At 48.0% G+C, this 22,840-nt stretch overlaps 1 protein-coding gene across 1 annotated transcript in view; it reads left to right on the top strand.

The window, feature by feature from the left end:
• Window positions 1-2,873, top strand: part of PRKCH (protein kinase C eta) — a 195,626-nt gene extending 192,753 nt beyond the window's left edge. Inside the window, exon 14 of the mRNA XM_075330723.1 lies at window positions 1,413-2,873. Within this exon, the coding sequence (XP_075186838.1) occupies window positions 1,413-1,592 (180 nt within the window). The 3' untranslated portion in view covers window positions 1,593-2,873. The remainder of the gene's footprint in view (window positions 1-1,412) is intronic.
• The last annotated feature ends 19,967 nt before the right edge of the window (window positions 2,874-22,840 follow it).

Genomic DNA, 22,840 nt, shown 5'->3' with positions numbered 1-22,840 from the left:
ATAGCCCTCCATACAGAATAATGGGCCCCACATAGCCCTCCATACAGAATAATGGGCCTCACATAGCCCTCCGTACAGAATAATGGGCCCCACATAGCCCTCCGTACAGAATAATGGGCCCCACATAGCCCTCCATACAGAATAATGGGCTCCACATAGCCCTCCATACAGAATAATGTGCCCCACATAGCCCTCCATACAGAATAATGGGCCCCACATAGCCCTCCATACAGAATAATGGGCCCCACATAGTCCTCCATACAGAATAATGGGCCCCACATAGCCCTCCATGCAGAATAATGGGCTCCACATAGCCCTCCATACAGAATAATGGGCCCCACATAGCCCTCCATACAGAATAATGGCCCCACATAGTCCTCCATACAGAATAATGGGCCCCACATAGCCCTCCATACAGAATAATGGGCCCCACATAGCCCTCCATGCAGAATAATGGGCCCCACATAGTCCTCCATACAGAATAATGGGCTCCACATAGCCCTCCATACAGAATAATGGCCCCACATAGTCCTACATACAGAATAATGGGCCCCACATAGCCCTCCATACAGAATAATGGGCTCCACATAGCCCTCCATACAGAATAATGGGCCCCATATAGCTCTCCATACAGAATAATGGGCTCCACATAGCCCTCTATACAGAATAATGGGCTCCACATAGCCCTCCATACAGAATAATGGGCTCCACATAGTCCTCCATACATAATAATGGCCCCACATAGCCCTCCATACAGAATAATGGGCCCCACATAGCCCTCCATACAGAATAATGGGCCCCACATAGCCCTCCATACAGAATAATGGGCTCCACATAGCCCTCCATACATAATAATGGCCCCACATAGCCCTCCATACAGAATAATGGGCCCCACATAGCCCTCCATACAGAATAATGGCCCCACATAGCCCTCCATACAGAATAATGGGCCCCACATAGCCCTCCATACAGAATAATGGGCCCCACATAGCCCTCCATACAGAATAATGGGCCCCACATAGCCCTCCATACATGAGCCTAGGAGATCTGGTGCCCAGGTGAGAACAGGCTGTTTTTTTATTTTACATGGTAGCATATAGTAACTCAGGAGGAGTCATCCAAGTAGTGTAAAAGCCCTTGAAGATGCAACATTTGGTGATCGTGGGTTGGTGGATTTGGCAGTCACTATTTGGTGCATTTTTCTTAAATGTGGGCCAAGGTCGGTCTCCAGTTGAGATATAGATATTACATCTATATATTTTATATTGGACATATGGGGCTGAGATAATATTGCCCAGTCTCTATTTATCACTTTACCCGTCTTCTTCATGATTTTTTCCGCATTCTGTATATACCCACCAGTAGTGCGCGGCATTTGTATGGCAGCTAATGTTTTCCCTTTCTCTCCACAGAAATCCAGAGAGGATGTGAGCAACTTTGATCCCGAGTTCATCAAAGAGGAAGCAGTATTAACCCCGATCGATGAGAAGTTGTTACCAATGATTAACCAGGACGAGTTCCGAAACTTCTCCTACACAACGGCGGAAGCCCAGAGCGGATCACAGGATGGAAATGCCCGGATGATGCAATAAAACCCAAATTGGAAGGTTTGCTCCAAACAGCACCGAGATCGCGGCTTATGTGCCTTTACCGCAGCCTTGAGAAGATGAATTATTGATCGTGCTGGTACTATATCTCCATGTCCTGAATTTCAAGCATCTCTCTCGGTGTTTGAAAGCAGAAGGCTCCAGCATTTGGCACATTAATGATAGGAGAAGAGCGAATTTCTCCAGAGCATTAAACTTCACGTTCTTGCTGAATCTCAATTCATCCATGCCGAGCTTGCAAGCCACTTAAAGAAGATTTACGCTGTGGGCTGAGACCACAGTCTTGTCTTCAGAGCTGTGTATGTGAATGCTTAAACGCTTTGTGTGAAGGCTGCATCCCCGCGTGTGACAATTGGCTTAGTCAACCCAACCCAAACCGGTCACAACTATCTCGTAGCTACTGTACCATGGGTTATGTATGAGCCCAAACTTTAAAAATAAAAAACTAAATATATAAAATATCATTGGAATCGGCAAAAAACCCCAAGAAGATTACAACTGTTACAAAGTCATGGAGTCTGATGTAGACGATCAACCGACAAGAGGGATCTTCCAATGGGTTATAAACGGAGTGAAAAATGATCTAAGAGGCCAAAACTTGTCTGGGACTGAAGAACAAAGGACAGAAAAGTCGGTCGTTGGCGTGAAGCTGATGGTTGAGGTCAAGTGGTGAAACTAGAACAGTTATGTAAGAGCGCGATCAGTTCCTTGATGTTTTCCAATTATCGATGCTTCCTTCTTTTTTTTTATTCCAGAGACTATAAAGAACCAAAAAAGCACAATGTGAGATGTAGACTTCTTTCTACTGTACGTACTGTTGCTAGATAAGCTAGGAGATGCATACCACGGACACTTGGAATGATCCACAAATTACTTGGCCATAACTTTTCCCATTAACGTAAGATTGGCAACTTTGATGCCTTGACGTTTCACCTGTAGCCGAGATGACCAAAACCTGTGGCCATTCTCGAGTCTTGAAGTCAAGAAGTTGACCAAAGGTGGTTCACGGTCGTGGTGTAGCCATAGCCCACCCCCAAAAAAATGTGTGACGTCAAGAGTATCAAAATGATGAGCCAAAGCCTGTCATACAGTCTGCTCCTATAGTTTGACCAATGAATGCAAGTATAAATGCAATACACTCTTGAGGTTTTTAGAATATAGTCTCTAAAAATGAAATGTAAAACCGAAAATGAGAAAAAATAATTTTAAAGTTGCTTATTGTATTGAAATATTTTGACTTTTAGAAATATATTTATAAGAATGAAAGTGTGTGGTGTCCAGATTTTCTCTTGCTTGGGGGGTGGCGGGGGACATGATGGAAGGGATGATAAACTTGACCATAGGTTGTGCCACTCCCGGTAACCTCTAGTGATCAGCTGTACAGAAAGCAAGTGTTTAATTCCACTGCAGTGCCTCCAGAGGCGAAATCGAGTACTACATGGCAGTGGGTCCTCCAGAACGAGAGAAGCCCTTTGTAAGAACACATATTTTGGCTAATTGTTGGAGGTCCTGAAGTCCTCAAACCTCATGATAGAGCTCATTTTTTTCAGGAGGTTAATATATTTTAGGGGCTACCAGTCTTTCAGGTGTATATTGGGAAGGATAAGAAGCACTGTGAAGGTGTCTAGAAGTTACTCAACTTGTTTCTTCTATGAAAATCAGTATTCATGTCCACCCAAACCAGACAGAGATGATATTTAAGATTATGGTGACTGCTGCCATCAGTCCATGTTCAAATATATCAAAAAGACTGACCCACACATCCAACAGGTGTGAACAGGTGCCAGCTGAAAACACATAACTACAAAACACATACAGCTGCACTCTAGAATGCTAACAATGAATAAGGGAACTCTGGTATTGCATTACTGCTATAGGAATATTTGAAAAAAGAGATATTTAGCTTATGTATTGGCTTATGCATGTGAGCCCGGTAACCATGGCAAGGTGATCTCTATATACTGGGAACCTTCCTCAAATGCCTCTATCTGGGTTATAAGCCTACATGTCTTTGCAGCTAGGATCCAGCTATAAAGGGAAATTAACACAGCTTGGTTATAGGTCGGAGTGCTCAATCAGAAAGAAATGCACTACAAATATATCAAAAAGACTGACCCGCACATCCAACAAGTGTAAACATTTGCTAGCTGAAAACACAATATAACTACAAAATATATACAGCTGCACTCTAAAATGCTAACAATGAATAAGGGAACTCTGGCATTGCAATACTGATATAGGAATATTTGAAGAAAGATATTTAGTTTATATCTTGGCCAATGAGCCCGGTAACCAGCGGAAAGGTATACCTATGTCTCTATCTATCTAATCAGTCCCTGGTCAACATGGTTACCCATGGACTGGAATGGATACCACGTGATGCTATATTAGCCTTGCAGCTGCCTGTGCAACCGGTGGCTATTCTTTTACTGACAGCATGAGTGGATGTCTGGATCTTCTCCTTTTTATAAAGTGTTTGTCATGTTGGGACAACTCCTTTTAATTTCCAGTGGTGACACCTTATTTAGTTTATTCATCCTTACGGCAGTCGATTTAGTTTTTCTTGTAATTCTCTAAATAACCAGATATAAAGGGTCCAAACAGTATTATACAGCACTGTTTATGTGATGGAGTTCAAAAAGAAGCTGACTTTGTAGCTGGTCAGGCCTTCTGCATTATAAACACTAAAACTACATGGATGAAAGTTCATCAGGTGGATGAAAGGAACAAGTAATGGAAACTTTCAACATATGATACTTAGGGGTGTATTTGATTGTTTTGTAAAATTAATGTAATTTCAGAAAATCACTTATTTAAAGGGAACCTGTCAGGTGCAATATGCACCCAGGACCACGAGCAGTTCTGGGTGCATATTGCTAATCCCTGCCTAACTGTCCCTGTATACATTAGCATAGATAAAGTATTTCTAAAGATCTTATATCATATGCTAATGAGCGAGGGGACTAGTCCCCTGGGCGTTAGTTCCCCTGGCTAATCGCCCCATTAGCATGTTAGTACACCCCTGTTGGCATGCTATCATACTAATGAATACGCAGCGTCACAGGATGATCTCACTCACCTCTCCACTGCCATTGTGTCCGACGCTGGATTTCATGCTCAGTGCGCATGACCCCGGAGTTTCGGTCATGCGCACTACTTCAGTTTGAAGCCAGGACGAGTACACCCGGCTTCATAGTGCGCATGACCCAAACTCCGGGGTCATGCGCTCTGAGCCAAAATCCAATGTCGAAAAGCGATGGCAGCGGAGAGGTGAGTGAGATCATCCTGTGACACTGAGCATTCATTAACATGTTAACATCCCCACAGGGGTGTACTAACATGCTAATGAGGGGCAACTAGCCAGGGGAACTAACACCCAAGGGACTAGTACCCGCACTCATTAGCATACAATAAAAGATCTTTCGAAATACTTTTTCTAAAGATCTCTCTATCTATGCTAATGTATACAGGGACAGTTAGGCAGGGATTAGCAATATACACACAGAACTGCTCGTGGTCCTGGGTGCATATTGCACCTGACAGGTTCCCTTTAAAGGTTTTGTGTGTGTGTATATAGCCTCACCTAGGTCTGATTACCGCCACACTGTGTGTGTGTGTATATGTATCTATATATATAATTGCCTTATTCTGTCTGTCTGTCTGTCATGCTCCAAAATTGTGTCACCGTGACATGTCCTTACGGTGACACAAAGCTGATTGGCCGCTGGGTTCGCCATGGCCCCGCCCCCCCACACGGATTGGCCTCTCGCCCCGGCTGCGCCCCCACACGGATTGGCCAGCCGCTCGCCCAGGCTCTGCCCCCCCCCACAGATTGGCCTCTCGCCCCGGCACCCTGCAGGCATTGGCAACTCGCCCACACCACGCCCCGCCCCCCTCACGCAATAGACGTTAGCTCTCGCCCCCCTCCCGCATTGCCCGAACTGACACGGTCACGGAGCCACGAATCCCAGGTGAGTACTGTACTCCCCCCCCCCCCCCTTTCCCCCCTCACCAACGGGAGCCCACATCAGCGTACGCCGCCGCCGTATGCTGGTGTTGGCTCCCGTGCGAGCGGGGGACGTGTTGCGCTGGTAACCATGCTTGCATAGTTACCAGTAAATCAAGGTCCTGCAGCGGCGGGACTTCCACATGCACAAACATAACAGCACACACACACGCATACACACACACATCAGATCGCACTCACTCTCACAAACACCTCACACACACATCGCATCCACATACTCACAGCATCCGGCGATATCGCTTGCTTCTCGGCCTCGATACTGTGCTGTTGTTATCTTCCAGGACCTGACGGAGGATCACATGGCCAGAGGCATGTGGTATGTCCGGATGTTGTGAGTATCAGCGCGTATGTGCGATATCGTCAGTGTCTGTGTGTGTGAGTGGATGCGATCGGGTGTGTGTGAGTGGATGCGATCGGGTGTGTGTGAGTGGATGTGATCGGGTGTGTGTGAGTGGATGCGATCGGGTGTGTGTGAGTGGATGCGATCGGGTGTGTGTGAGTGGATGCGATCGGGTGTGTGAGTGTCGGCAGAGGAGCACGGCGTGCTGGAGGAGGCTGGGAGCAGAGAGGCTGATCATGGGGAAGGCTGGGAGGAGAGAGGCTGATGATGGGGGAGGCTGGGAGGGGGAGGCTGATGCTGGGGGAGGCTGGGACGAGGGAGGCTGATGCTGGTGGAGGCTGATGCTTGGGGAGGCTGATGCTGGGGGAGGCTGGAAGGAGAGAGGCTAATGCTGGTGGAGGCTGATGCTTGGGGAGGCTGATGCTGGGGGAGACTGGGAGGGGAAGGCTGATGCTGAGGGAGGCTGGGAGGAAGGAGGCTGGGAGGAGAGAGGCTGATCCTGGGGAAGGCTGGGAACGGGAGGCTGATGCTGATGGAGGCTGGAAGGAGTGAGGCTGATGCTGGGGGAGGCTGGAAGGAAAGAGGCTGATGCTGGTGGAGGCTGATGCTGGTGGAGGCTGATGCTTGGGGAGGCTGATGCTGGGGGAGACTGGGAGCGGAAGGCTGATGCTGAGGGAGGCTGGGAGGGGGAGGCTGGGAGGAAGGAGGCTGGGAGGAAGGAGGCTGGGAGGAGAGAGGCTGAACCTGGGGAAGGCTGGGAAGGGGAGGCTGATGCTGGGGGAGGCTGGAAGTAGAGAGGCTGATGCTGGTGGAGGCTGATGCTTGGGGAGGCTGATGCTGGGGGAGACTGGGAGCGGAAGGCTGATGCTGAGGGAGGCTGGGAGGAAGGAGGCTGGGAGGAGAGAGGCAGATCCTCGGGAAGGCTGGGAAGGGGAGGCTGATGCTGAGGGAAGCTGGAAGGAGAGAGGCTGATGCTGGGGGAGGCTGGAAGGAGAGAGGCTGAGGCTGGGAGGAGAGAGGCTGATGCTGGGGAAGGCTGATGCTGAGGGAGGCTGGGAGGGGAAAGCTGAGGCTGGGAGGAGAGAGGCTGATCCTGGGGAAGGCTGGGAGAGGGAGGCTGATGCTGGAGGAGGCTGGAAAGAGGCTGATGCTGGCGGGGGCTGATGCTGGGGGAGGCTGGAAGGAGAGAGTCTGATGCTGGTGGAGGCTGATGCTTGGGGAGGCTGGGAGAGGGAGGCTGATGCTGAGGGAGGCTGGGAGGAGGGAGGCTGGGAGAGGTAGGCTGAGAGAAGAGAAGCTTATGCTGGGGGAGGCTGATGCTGGGGGAGGCTGGGAGAGGGAGGCTGATGCTGGGGGAGGGTGGGAGGAGGGAGGCTGGGAGGAGAGAGGCTGATGCTGGGGAAGGCTGGGAGGAGAGAGGCTGATGCTGGGGACAGAGAGGAGAGGCTGATGCTGGGAGGAGAGAGGCTCATGCTAGGATGAGAGAGGCTGATGCTGGGAGGAGAGAGGCTGATGCTGGGGGCAGAGAAGCTGATGCTGGGGGCAGAGGCTGATGCTGGTGCAGCATGGGGGATGGAGCACGATGGGGGGTGCGCAGCATCGGGGATGGAGCATGATGGGGGGGTGCGCAGCATCGGGGATGGAGCACGATGGGGAGTTCACAGCATGGGGGATGGAGCACGTTTGGGAGTGCGCAGCATGGCGGGTGGAGCACGTTTGGGAGTGCGCAGCATGGGAGATGGAGCACGATAGGGGGTGCGCAGCATAGGGGATGGAGCACGATGGGGAGTGCGCTGCATGGGGGATGGAGCACGATGGGGAGTGCGGAGTATGGCGGATGGAGCACGTTTGGGAGTGCGCAGCATGGCGGATGGAGCACGTTTGGGAGTGCGCAGCATAGCGGATGGAGCACGTTTGGGAGTGCGCAGCATGGCGGATGGAGCACGTTTGGGAGTGCGCAGCATGGGAGATGGAGCACGATGGGGGGTGCGCAGCATAGGGGATGGAGCACGATGGGGAGTGCGCTGCATGGGGGATGGAGCACGATGGGGAGTGCGCTGCATGGGGGATGGAGCACGTTTGGGAGTGCGCACCTCCCCCCAAAACACACACACACACACACACACACACGCGCGCACTGCACAACACACCACACATCACACACACACACACACACACACACTGGGAACCACAAACAACTGCCCTACACAGACACCCACACACACAGACAACGCTGCGCACACACAGCACCCAACACACAAACACCGCGGCACACACAAATATACGCACATACCGCACAACACACACATTGCACAAAACATACCTCCCCCCAAAACACACCACACACACACAAACCGCGCAACACACACACAACGCTACAGACACACAGCGCTCCACAAACAACGCAACACACGCAACACACATACAACACCGCTCTCACCCCCCGTCACACCCAGACAACACCCAGAACATGTACAGCCCCTACACAAACACTTGGTAACTACACACAACAACATCTATATATATATATATATATATATATATATATATATATATATATATATATATATATATATATATATATATATAAAACAAAAATCATACATGAACTACACAATACGTAAATTCTAGAATACCCGATGCGTAGAATCGGGCCACCTTCTAGTATATATATATATATATATATATATATATATTATACTAGAAGGTGGCCCGATTCTACGCATCGGGTATTCTAGAATTTACGTATTGTGTAGTTAATGTATGATTTTTGTTATAGATGTTGTGTGTAGTTACCAAGTGTTTGTGTAGGGGCTGTACATGTTCTGGGTGTTGTCTGGGTGTGACGGGGGGTGAGAGCGGTGTTGTTTGTGTGTTGCGTTGTTTGTGGAGCGCTGTGTCTCTGTAGCGTTGTGTGTGTGTGTTGCGCGGTTTGTGTGTGTGTGTTTTGGGGGGAGGTATGTTTTGTACAATGTGTGTGTTGCGCGGTATGTGCGTATATTTGTGTGTGCCGCGGTGTTTGTGTGTTGTGTGTGTGCGGCGTTGTCTGTGTGTGTGGGTGTCTGTGTAGGGCAATGTTTGTGGTTCCCAGTGTGTGTGTGGTGTGTTGTGCAGTGCGTGTGTGGCGGTGTGTGTGTTTTGGGGGCAGGTGTGCACCCCCCATCGTGCTCCATCCCCCATGCTGCGCACCCCCCATCGTGCTCCATCCCCCATGCTGCGCACCCCCCATCGTGCTCCATCCCCCATGCTGCGCACCCCCATCGTGCTCCATCCCCCATGCTGCGCACCCCCCTTCGTGCTCCATCCCCCATGCTGCGCACTCCACATCGTGCTCCATCCCCCATGCTGCGCACCCCCCATCGTGCTCCATCCCCCATGCTGCGCACCCCCCATCGTGCTCGATCCCCCATGCTGCGCACTCCCCATCGTGCTCCATCCCCCATGCTGTGCACCCCCCATCGTGCTCCACAGTCACACATCAGACAGTATACATGCACACATCTGATCGCATACACTCACACACACACCCCACTTCTCCCTGTGCCCACCGGTGGGCGGTCCCAGCAGCTGTGCTGCACGCCGTGCTCCTCTGCCGACACTCACAGATCCGATCGCATACACTCACACACACACACACTCACACATCAGAACACACTCACACACATCCGATCGCATACACGCACACACACACTGACGATATCGCACATACGCGCTCACACAATCACAACATCCGGAGATACCACATGCTTCCGGCCATGTGATCCTCCGGCAGGTCCTGGAAGGTCACTGCACGCACAGGATCGCCGCCGAGAAGCAAGCGATATCACGGGATGTTGTGAGTGTGTGCATGCGATCTGATGTGTGTGAGGTGTGTGTGAGAGTGAGTGTGATCTGATGTGTGTGTGTCTGTTCTTATGTGTGTGCGTGTGTGTGTGTTCCGCCGCTGCAGGGAGTCGGTTCGGAGAATGCGTGCGGGGAGCGGGACCAGAGCGAGCGTGCAATGCGTGAGGGGGACGGGGCGTAGCCGAGTTGCCAATGCGTGCAGGGGGCCGGGGCGAGAGGCCAATCCGTTGGAGGGGGCGGAGGCGAGGCGAGCGGCCAATCCATGTGGGGGGGCGGGGCCATGGCGAGCCCAGCGGCCAATCCGCTGTTTGTCACCGTAAGGACACAATTTTGGAGCAAGACAGACAGACAGAATAAGGCAATTATATATATAGATATATATAGTATATATATATATATATGTGTGTATATATTTATATATATATATAGATATGTATGTGTGTGTGAATATGTTTGTGTGAATATGTGTGTGTGTGTGTGTGTGTGTATAGATAGATACACGCAAAGCAGAAGGCAAAATATGTAAGAGACCATACAGTATTCTCTGTTTATGTACCCAGAGGTACCTTTGAACAGGATAGATGATGGTCTCTAGTGAATAGGTACCAAATGTAGGCCATGTACTGTAGGTGTTTTTTAGGGGCAGGCATGGAGGAACATTATGTAAGTCATTGTTTGCAGCTTTTGCCAGTAAACTCTTATGTAAATCGATGTGCATACAAAGGAGTTTTCTGTGTGAAAATGACAACAAACTCAGGTCATTAATGTTCTGCCCACTTGTACCTGTTCTTCACCTCTCTTGGATCCAGAGGCAGTTCCTGCATCCTTTGTCTTCTGCAGTATCCCTTTGTTCCTTTGCACAGTAAGTTGACCCACTTCTCTTCTATAATATCGCTCTCTCTTTTGCTTTCTACCCCAGAGGAGCATTAGGCTCAGTGGTTAGCACTATACGGTGGTTCAGTGGTTAGCACTGCAGTCTTGTGGCGATGAGGTCCTAGGTTCAAATTTCACCAAGGACCACATCTGCAAGGAGTTTGTATGTTCTCCTCGTGTTTGCAGGGGTTTCCTCCAAGTTCTTCAGTTTCCTCCCACTCTCCCAAAACATACTGACAGGAAATGTAGATTGTGAGCCCTAATGGGGACAGTGATGATCATGTATGTAAAGCGCTGCGGAATTAATAGCTATACAGTGTGTCCACCCATATCCTGTCCACCACTATTAACTTGAGAACAGCGACAGCTATAGGCATAGAAGGGGTGTCTAGGTACAGTAAAGTATCCATGCGCTACGCAATGAAACTTATAGCGCCACCTGGTGGAAAACGGAACAAGATAGAGAAAAAAAGTGAATCAAAAAATTGTAGGGCATCATCAATTCAATATGAATCGACACCTTGCATACAGAAATACTATGATATGAAACCCATGACCCCCCCAAAAAAACATTGAATGCTGGTCACGCATATGGTGCTCATTTAACTTTGATGCTCAAAGTGGCCCCCGTCAGCTGCAATGCACATCTGGACTCTGCACAGCATACTGTATCTTGCTGCACGGTGTGCAATATGGTAGGTGACACGTTTGCACAAGCATCTGTGATACGTCGTCGTAGGTCCTGCAATGTTGGTGGAGGGGTCGCATACACCTGCTGTTTGATGTGACCTCACATAAAGAAGTCCAATGGGGTCAGGTCAGGTGAGCGTGGAGGCCACTCCACACAGTCACCATACCCAATGACTTTTAGGAAGGTCTCCATGAGATATCGCTTCACGTCCACAGCCTTGTGAGTTTTACACGTTCTAATCATGGCATTTCTGTATGCAAGGTATCAATTTGTATTGAATTGATGATGCCCTACAACTTTGTAATTCACTTTTTTCTCTATCTCGTTCCGTTTTTGAGATAAAAATGCTAACTCCGTTGTTTTCCACCAGGTGGCGCTATAGGTGGTTTCATTGCGTAGCGCATGGCTACTTTACTATACCTAGACACCACTTCTATGCCTATGGCTGCTGCCATTCTCAAATTAATGGCGGTGGACAGGATATAGGTGCACACACTGTATAAGTGAATAGATATTATTATTAGCACTGAATAAACTGCAATGCCACTGTGCAAACTTTGCCATAGAACTACATTGCAAACCATGCTGGCTACACCTGTTCTCGATCGCTGTGTTATCTTTGACACTCCATTGCAAATAGCTCTGCTACACCAGTTTCTTTTTTCTTAATAAACTCTTCTACTTTATTGTCACCAGCTCTGTTACATGAACAACAAACCCAACACAGTGTCTTTGGTGCCTGTGGTAGCTGCTCAGCTCCTCTAGTTGCCATTGCTCCATATCTGTCATATCAGGGTTCATTGATCCAACTCGTTCTCTCTGCTGCACCAGCACAATCTGTCTGTGCTGTGTAAGAACGGCTATCCTGGCCATGTGCTTTCAGGATCCCTTTTTGTAGGTGAGACATAACAGTACCCTTCTACGTAGTCAGTGATTACTATAAACTAGTTCAATGTTGCCAAAAACTATCTGGATAGCTCAAACCATATTGGGCCAATGGCTGTAGAGACATACGATTGTAAAAAAATGAATAATATGTCAAACACAACTCACTACATTACGCAGAACAGAGGTCTTGTATGGAGCAAGTTGTATTTCTGAGAGACCAAAGACATCTTTTATTGGAGATCTGAGCCAAAGCAGAGAAGGATTTTTGGATCCTGAACTTTATCACTGGTTTTTGTAGAACTTCGGTGTAGGATTATCATGCTTTCCATGGAGAATACAATGCTTTTGCTTCCATTTGTAAGGTACATATGTCCTGGCAGCTTCTACTTGTAAATTAAGGCTAAGTACACACTGGGCTTTAAGAGAAGTCTTTGGAAAAAATCTTTGAAACCTCTTCCTATCCATGCCTATCGTGAAATGAATGTGGACACCATGCAGTAATTATGGTTATGTTCTCCTGGGCTCTAATCCCAGACTCGTCCATCAGACTCCAGATAGAGAAGTGTGATCCATCACTGCACAGAACACGTCTCCTCCAGAGTCAAGTTGAGGTGACAACACTGCTTCTTCCAACACTCGGCATTGTGCTTGGTGATGTACGGCTCGGTATTGTGCTTTGTGATGTACAACTTGGCATTGTTCTTGGTGATTTATGGCTCAGTATTGTGCTTGGTGATGTACGGCTCGGCATTGTGCTTGGCGATGTACGGCTCGGCATTGTGCTTGGCGATGTACGGCTCGGCATTGTGATTGGCGATGTACGGCTCGGCATTGTGCTTGGCGATGTACGGCTCGGCATTGTGCTTGGTGATGTACGGCTTGGCATTGTGCTTGGCGATGTACGGCTTGGCATTGTGCTTGGTGATGTACGGCTTGGCATTGTGCTTGGCGATGTACGGCTCGGCATTGTGCTTGGTGATGTATGGCTCAGCATTGTGGTTGGTGATGTACGGCTCGGCATTGTGCTTGGTGATGTACGGCTCGGCATTGTGCTTGGTGATGTATGGCTCGGCAGTTTGTTTGGCGATGTACGGCTCGGCATTGTGCTTGGTGATGTACGGCTCGGCATTGTGCTTGGTGATGTACGGCTCAGCATTGTGCTTGGCAATGCTCGGCTCGGCATTGTGCTTGGTGATGTACGGCTCGGCATTGTGCTTGGTGATGTATGGCTCTGCATTGTGCTTGGTGATGTACGGCTCTGCATTGTGCTTGGTGGTGTACGGCTCGGCATTGTGCTTGGTGGTGTACGGCTCTGCATTGTGCTTGGTGATGTACGGCTCTGCATTGTGCTTGGTGATGTACGGCTCAGCATTGTGCTTGGTGATGTACGGCTCGGCATTGTGCTTGGTGATGTACGGCTCGGCATTGTGCTTGGTGATGTACGGCTCAGCATTGTGCTTGGCAATGCTCGGCTCGGCATTGTGCTTGGTGATGTACGGCTCAGCATTGTGCTTGGTGATGTACGGCTCGGCATTGTGCTTGGTGATGTACGGCTCAGCATTGTGCTTGGCAATGCTCGGCTCGGCATTGTGCTTGGCGATGTACGGCTCGGCATTGTGCTTGGCGATGTACGGCTCGGCATTGTGCTTGGCGATGTACGGCTCAGCATTGTGCTTGGTGATGTATGGCTCAGCATTGTGCTTGGTGATGTATGGCTCAGCATTGTGCTTGGTAATGTACGGCTCGGCATTGTGCTTGGTGATGTACGGCTCAGCATTGTGCTTGGTGATGTATGGCTCAGCATTGTGCTTGGTGATGTATGGCTCGGCATTGTGCTTGGTGATGTACGGCTCGGCATTGTGCTTGGTGATGTACGGCTCGGCATTGTGCTTGGTGATGTACGGCTCGGCATTGTGCTTGGTGATGTACGGCTCAGCATTGTGCTTGGCAATGCTCGGCTCGGCATTGTGCTTGGCGATGTACGGCTCGGCATTGTGCTTGGCGATGTACAGCTCGGCATTGTGCTTGGCGATGTACGGCTCAGCATTGTGCTTGGTGATGTATGGCTCAGCATTGTGCTTGGTGATGTATGGCTCAGCATTGTGCTTGGTAATGCACGGCTCGGCATTGTGCTTGGTGATGTACGGCTCAGCATTGTGCTTGGTGATGTATGGCTCAGCATTGTGCTTGGTGATGTATGGCTCGGCATTGTGCTTGGTGATGTATGGCTCGGCATTGTGCTTGGTGATGTACGGCTCGGCATTGTGCTTGGTGATGTACGGCTCGGCATTGTGCTTGGTGATGTACGGCTCGGCATTGTGCTTGGTGATGTACGGCTCGGCATTGTGCTTGGTGATGTACGGCTCGGCATTGTGCTTGGTGATGTACGGCTCGGCATTGTGCTTGGTGATGTACGGCTCGGCATTGTGCTTGGCGATGTACGGCTCGGCATTGTGCTTGGCGATGTACGGCTCGGCACGGCTCGGCATTGTGCTTGGCGATGTACGGCTCGGCATTGTGCTTGGCGATGTACGGCTCGGCATTGTGCTTGGTGATGTACGGCTCGGCATTGTGCTTGGCGATGTACGGCTCGGCATTGTGCTTGGTGATGTACGGCTCGGCATTGTGCTTGGTGATGTACGGCTCAGCATTGTGCTTGGCAATGCTCGGCTCGGCATTGTGCTTGGTGATGTACGGCTCGGCATTGTGCTTGGTGATGTATGGCTCTGCATTGTGCTTGGTGATGTACGGCTCTGCATTGTGCTTGGTGGTGTACGGCTCGGCATTGTGCTTGGTGGTGTACGGCTCTGCATTGTGCTTGGTGATGTACGGCTCTGCATTGTGCTTGGTGATGTACGGCTCGGCATTGTGCTTGGTGATGTACGGCTCGGCATTGTGCTTGGTGATGTACGGCTCGGCATTGTGCTTGGCGATGTACGGCTTGGCATTGTGCTTGGCGATGTACGGCTCGGCATTGTGCTTGGCGATGTACGGCTCGGCATTGTGCTTGGTGATGTATGGCTCGGCATTGTGCTTGGTGATGTACGGCTCGGCATTGTGCTTGGTGATGTACGGCTCAGCATTGTGCTTGGCAATGCTCGGCTCGGCATTGTGCTTGGTGATGTACGGCTCGGCATTGTGCTTGGTGATGTACGGCTCTGCATTGTGCTTGGTGATGTACGGCTCTGCATTGTGCTTGGTGGTGTACGGCTCGGCATTGTGCTTTGTGGTGTACGGCTCTGCATTGTGCTTGGTGATGTACGGCTCTGCATTGTGCTTGGTGATGTACGGCTCGGCATTGTGCTTGGCGATGTACGGCTCGGCATTGTGCTTGGTGATGTACGGCTCGGCATTGTGCTTGGTGATGTACGGCTTGGCATTGTGCTTGGCGATGTACGGCTTGGCATTGTGCTTGGCGATGTACAGCTCGGCATTGTGCTTGGTGATGTACGGCTCGGCATTGTGCTTGGCGATGTACGGCTTGGCATTGTGCTTGGTGATGTACGGCTCGGCATTGTGCTTGGTGATGTACGGCTTGGCATTGTGCTTGGCGATGTACGGCTCGGCATTGTGCTTGGTGATGTACAGCTCGGCATTGTGCTTGGTGATGTACGGCTCGGCATTGTGCTTGGCGATATATGGGCTATGGAAACCAAGCCATGAAGTTCCCAGTGCAAGTAAAAACCAGAAACTGAGGTTGCATTTGTTGAAATGGGCGCCATACAGTTTTTATTTTAGACAGACTTCATAAATTCAGCCACTTGTAATGTCCAATTTGTATGAATCAGCTCACCGTATAAAAGCTCAATCCCGATTCCGTCCTGGAGCACGGACAGGCACTGCCACAGCCCAATGAAATGCAGAAAAAAGAGGATGTCCAGCTCTTCAGGCAAAGAATCACGTCTTTATTTCATTAGACACAGAGAATGACATGACCAGCACTACGCGTTTCAGGTGAAAACACTCACCCTTAATCATGATGCTGGAGAGACGGCGCTACAGAGTTTATATGCAAATGTTAATTAGCACAACAGATGTTTAAATCACTTAAGCACTTTACATATTCAAAAATAAAGTTACCATGAAAGTTATTACATGTAAAATAAAATGCAAATACAATTACAAAATAGGTATCAATAGTTTTCTGGATTAAGTTAGGAATGTATATAAATTCTGACATATCAATTGTGGTGCACAAATATACATATGCAGATATGACATCTACAAGTAAGTGCACATAAAATATATGCAAATGCATGACTACATACATGAATGAATCTGCACATATATGAGGATGCACACAAGAATTTTTTATGTGCATAGCTACAATATTTTTTTTTAAAATGTATTTATCTCCCCCTCATGTGCTATTGAAAAATCATGCTACCTTTAATTACAATTTTGGGTGCAAAATGACCAGAGTTGCCTAAAATGACCCATTTTTCTGCAAGCGCTGTACTCCAATGAATTTTTAATAAATTTTTTTAGGGAAAATTTTTTTTTTTAATTATATAGAATTTTTTTTCCCGGTTTATGAGCTGGACATCCTCTTTTTTCTGCACTTGTAATGTCCCTAAATTCCCTTTCTGCGCTTACAAATGTCACATTGATGTAACATGTTTATAAAATTGAGTATTGGGGATAAATTCTTGGTCCATTTCCTCCTGGTGGATTCCTTCTACCATTCTTACAGCTTTCTCAGAATTGAGAGAGATGAGCGATTGTAGGTCAGATGTCACCAGGATTGTTTGCACATTTCCTGACCTCCGGACATTTCGGCCATGTTTTTTCCTTCTAGCATACTATGTAAAGAGCGCTCTCTTCAGCGCTTTCATTTCCAGATGAGTTCTTCAAGTTAAGAAGGATCTTCAAGAATTTAATTTTTTGGGGTGGGGGGGGGTTGAAGTATAGATTGTTTTCTGTTATTTTACTCCATTGTCTAAGATTAGAGGACTTCATTTATAGGGACCATTTCCTTTCCTACATTACAAAGTCCTGAATTGGGAAAGCCTGTATAAATATCAACAAATATTTCTAGAAAAATGTATATAAATAGTCATAGAAAAGTGAAACTTAGAGAAGTTATGGAAAAAAAATTGAATGCAGTAATATTTCTCTGAATCAACCAATTTAATATATAAATCTGTGTGTGTGTATGTGTGTATGTGTATGTGTGTGTGTGTGTGTGTGTGTGTGTGTGTGTGTCCGCTAAAGGAACCGCACCGTTCCATTTATAATCACAAAATTTTGCACAGACACCCCATGTGACTCAGGGAACGTCATAGACTATGTTTTGACAAGAAAATTTAACCCCGCACTTTACAGTTACTCACCAAAAAATATGCCTCCATTAAAGTGAATGGAGCTGCGAGCTACAGGCTATTAATAGGAGCTATGATTGGTTGCTATAGGAACCATGGACATTCATAGTATAAGAAGCTCATGTGTGAGGTAATATGATGTCAGTGGGGAGACAGGCAGAGACATATTGAGAGACAGACAGACAGAGACAGACAAACAGGCACAGATAGAGAAAGAGGCACACAGGGAAAGAGACAGAGACAGAGATACACACAGAGACAGAAAAAAAAGCCAGACAGAGACAGAACGACACACGGGGAAAGAGGCAGACAGGGAAAGAGACAGAGAGACAGACTAAGACAGATGGGGAAAGAGACAGACCTGTTAAGAAACAGACTGGGAAAGAGGCAGACCCGGAAAGAGACAGACAGGGAAAAAGACATAAAGAGAGACAGACAAGGAAAGAGACAGACAGGGAAAGAGACAGACAGGGAAAGAGACAGACACACAGAGATAGAGAGGGACAAACACAGAGATAGAGACAGACAGAGACACAAAGATAGAGACAGAGAGACTGATACAAAGACAGACAGAGATACACAGACAGACAGAGACTGGGAGAGAGACAGAGAGGACAGTTACTATCCCGGGCAATGCCCCGGTACTACAGCTAGTAATTTATATATTTTAGAAAGTCTAATTTTTTCCGCCATCGCCAAAACTTTCACCATGTCATGTTTGTACGATGTCCTCCTCGAAGTTCAGCTTGTTTCTGCATTGGAAGGAAAAGGCATCAGAGGTGACGAGATGAACTTTTTTGGTCGGGGCGAGTGAGTACTGGGAAATAAAATAAATACGATAACTATTGAAAGCATAATGGTGGAGAGTTGTTGGTTCCATCACTGATCTGCATAGTATTGTACAGATGAAGAACTTTTTGGAAATACAGTTGTATCCAATATACACTAGAATACTATTATCAAGATAAAGCCAAGGTCCTGCGCACATTCCCCCGTTAAGATGTCTGGCCTTGAGGTTTAAGATGCTAGACATTTTTGGGAGAATTGATCATTCCCTCTATGCCAGTTTTCATAGACATTGAAGTATACCATTTTCCACCCATAATTGTTGACTGTAAAGTTTCTCAATTAACTGGGTATTCCCAAGTTTGGAAGTTATCCCCTATGCATGGAATAGTGGCTAGCATGCCGAAAGCTGAGTGTCCAACTTCTGGGCCCCACCAATCCTGAGGACCAGGGCTACGTTTCCTTTTTGGAAGGGTCTATTGGGCTTGAACCAACAACCTCTACAGTTGGAGGCGCCAGCTTAACCTCTGAGCCGGAGACTCTAGTGATATGTATAGCAGAGAATTTTCTATACTTGGAGCCGGCTCTGACTCCACAGGCAGATTATACAGGTACATAGAGATACATCTTTATCTAGCAGTGGACTTCTATGTTCTTAAATTATATAAGTGAATAAATAATCAGTGTTTTCTTCCTATAAAATTACTACAAAATTATAAAAACAAATGCAAAAATGTCAATTTCTCTCTAACTGGAAAAGGATTATATTTTCTTTGTGACTCCACAGGCAGATTATACAGGTACATAGAGATACAGCTGTATCTAGCAGTGGACTTTTATGTTCTTACATTCTATAAGTGAATTCATAATCAGTGTTTTCTTCCTATAAAATTACTAAAAAAAATAAAAAATACATGCAAAAATATGCCACCAAATATTATGTTACTTCTCCTCTGCACTTCTCTTGTGAACTGGTCTAAGGCAGCAGCTTAACCTCTCAGCCACAGGCTATAATGATATATATAGCAGAGAATGTATATACAGTGTGTCCACCCATATCCTGTCCACCGCCATTAGCTTGAGAACGGCGGCAGCTATAGGCATTGGTGTCTAGGTATAGTAAAGTAGCCATGTGCTACACAATGAAATTACCTATAGCGCCACCTGGTGGAAAACAACGGAGTTAGCATTTTTATCTCGAAAACAGAACAAGATAAAGAAAAAAAGTGAATTAAAAAATTGTAGGGCATCATCAATTCAATACGAGTCGACACCTTGCATACAGAAATGCTATGATAGGAAACCCATGACCCCCCCAAAAAAACATTGAATGCTGGTCACGCATATGGCGCTCATTTAACTTTGATGCTCAAAGTGGCCCCTGTCAGCTGCAATGCACGTCTGGACTCTGGACAGCATACTGTGTCTTGCTGCACGCTGTGCAATATGGTAGGTGACACGTTTGCACAAGCATCTGTGATACGTCGTCGTAGGTCCTGCAATGTTGGTGGAGAGGTCGCATACACCTGCTGTTTGATGTGATCTCACAGAAAGAAGTCCAATGAGGTCAGGTCAGGTGAGCGTGGAGGCCACTCCACACAGCCACCATACCCAATGACTTGTAGGAAGGTCTCCATGAGGTATCGCTTCACGTCCGCAGCCTTGTGAGTTTTACACGTTCTAATCATAGCATTTCTGTATGCAAGGTGTCGACTCGTATTGAATTGATGATGCCCTACAACTTTGTAATTCCCTTATTTTCTATATCGCGTTCCGTTTTCAAGCTAAAAATGCTAACTCCGTTGTTTTCCACCAGGTGGCGCTATAGGTGGTTTCATTGCGTAGCGCATGGATACTTTACTATACCTAGACACCACTTCTATGCCTATAGCTGCCGCCGTTCTCAGGTTAATGGCGGTGGACACACTGTATACACAGGATAGCATATTGTGAACAATCACCTATAACACCATGAACAGTTTAAGTCTTTGCCCCTGATGCAAATGCACTTTAGTGCACATGAGAAAAGAGAAAAATAATTTCCAAAAAGCTGTCTTTACCAATAACAAGAAACCCTAAAATAACAAGGCATTGTTTCACCGTGTAGTTTTGAGCTATTTCCGTAAGGAGCTGCATTTCCTCAATTCTGTTACTGAATTAAGATTACAGATGTTTAGTATATAGGCAGTGGCTATATCAATGACTTCCCAGTATGCGCCTCGCCCATTGTCTTATCAGACCTGCATGTTTCTGGAACCGCACAGAGCTGGAGCCGTCCCAAAATAAGTCGTTTCTTGCACTGTCCAAGAGGAGCTGGGGAAAATAACCAATGTGCGATAACAGGTCTTCGGCTAATATGCGTTCTTCAGTGAGTTCCAGTTGCCAGTGCTGCAGCCTAAACCACAGCCAACAGCAAGAACTCCAGTAGTTCCTTCCGCATCCAATTGTGATCATAGAATAACCTACACCCTCTGCTGGAAGCAGAGGGTATATAAAGGGACTGGGATCAGGATACCTGAGACCCTGGCAGTCCCTGTTAGCACCCTAGTTAGTGAGCTGGTAGGTGAGGGACGCTAATCTCACCGCTGCACTAATACAACACCAGGGAAAGGAAACCAGACAGGGGATAACCACAAACGACAAAGGTGCAAAACACGGCTGCAATCAGAATCAGCACTGCAAGCCACTCAGCAACTTGCGATAAAGGCTCCACCAGCTCCTTCCACCTCAAGGCCTAGCTTCCAAATGGATCAGAATAACTGGCGCCCTTGATTGGGAGAAGAGGGTATATATAGGGACTGGGAGTGGTCCCAAACCATAAGCATCTGAGAAGTAATGAGTATTCTGCTGGCAATTAAAAACTGACATTAACCCTTTACTCGCTAAAAGAACGGAAACTACATTTAATACATTTTTAAATGGTAAGTTAAGGACTCTAGCCCCGAACCTGTCACTAGTCTCATACAGAAGAGAGACGGCCGTGACCCTGCCCCTGACTGAAGGGAGTTCCAGGTGCAAGACCCCCACGATCTGATATTGATGACCTATCCAATGGATACAGTCATCAATATAAAAGTATGGAAACAACCCATTAATTTCCTCTTTTCCTTTGATCATATACTGAGAAACGCGTCCTCTTCATTCTCCTCCTCACTGTTCTGTGTGTGGCTGTAAGACAACCAGCCGCAGCAGAAGCCTCCCTGCTATGCCCTGTGTGCAGTAGGACAAAAGAAAGGTAAAGTTGGCATATTCATGGGATAGACTAAAAGTGTCTGTTATCCAATATCCAGCAATGGAGCCTCCTGCCTGTGCCAGTTGGACACGGATCAGGAAAGGTTCTACCGTGTTTTTCCAAAAATAAGGCACTGTCTTATACTTTTTTTTGCCCCTCAAAAAAGCACTAGGGCTTATTTTTGGAGAAAGGGCAGCTTTGCACGTTGCAACATTGCACGTGCGATGTCGATGGGGTCAAATCGAAAGTGACGCACATCCGGCGTCGCAGTCGATATCGCAACGTGTAAAACCTTTTTGATACGATGAACGAGCGCAAAAGCGTCGTTATCGTATCATCGCTGCAGCCTCCGACATTTCCATAATGCCGATGGTGCGACAGGTGCGATGTTGTTCCTCGCTTCTGCGGCAGCACACATCGCTGTGTGTGAAGCCACAGGAGTGAGGAACATCTCCTTACCTGCGTCCCGGCTGCAATGAGAAGGAAGGAGGTGGGCGGGATGTTTACATCCTGCTCATCTCCGCCCCTCCGCTTCAATTGGCCGCCTGCCGTGTGACGTCGCTGTGACGCCGCACGACCCGCCCCCCTAAGGAAGGAGGTGGGTGGCCGGCCAGAGGGACGTCGCACGGCAGGTATGTGCGTGTGAAGCTGCCGTAGCGATAATAATCGCTACGGCAGCTTTCACTAGATATCGCACGTGCGACGGGGGCGGGACTATTGCTGCAGCATCGGTAACACATTGTTACCGATGTCGCAACGTGCAAAGCCCGCCAAAGTCTTATTCTTGGAGACACATGGTTGGGGGTAAGCTTACCCTCCAAAAAAGGAGACTCCCCACTTCGCAGGAGACTCATACTTACCAGACCCGGACGTCTGCATGGCTCCCAAGTCCTCCCTGTGATCTCCGGTGGGTGCTGCACGCCGTCATCCCCTGCTTCTGGCTCACACACAGAAGATCACACACTCATCACATCCAGCGTTACACAATGCTTCCGGACGCAGGGAATGATGGAAGGAAGTCACGTGTCCGCAGGTCCTGTAAGCTAGCATTGCGCCAGGTCTTTGCGCTCCACTGCACTGCCTCTCAGGATTCTGCCGGCGAGAAGAAATCAGTGTCGCTGGATGTGGTGAGTGTGTGTGCGATCCGATGTGTGTGTGGAGGTGTGATCAGATGTGTGTGGGTGTATGATCCACTGCAGGTCCTCCCGCCGGCGTCTGGCGAGTGTGATTGC

The sequence above is a fragment of the Anomaloglossus baeobatrachus genome, chromosome 12, assembly GCF_048569485.1.
Source record: "Anomaloglossus baeobatrachus isolate aAnoBae1 chromosome 12, aAnoBae1.hap1, whole genome shotgun sequence".
NCBI classification, from domain to species: domain Eukaryota; kingdom Metazoa; phylum Chordata; class Amphibia; order Anura; family Aromobatidae; genus Anomaloglossus; species Anomaloglossus baeobatrachus.
This window is presented reverse-complemented; position numbering and strand designations above follow the sequence as displayed.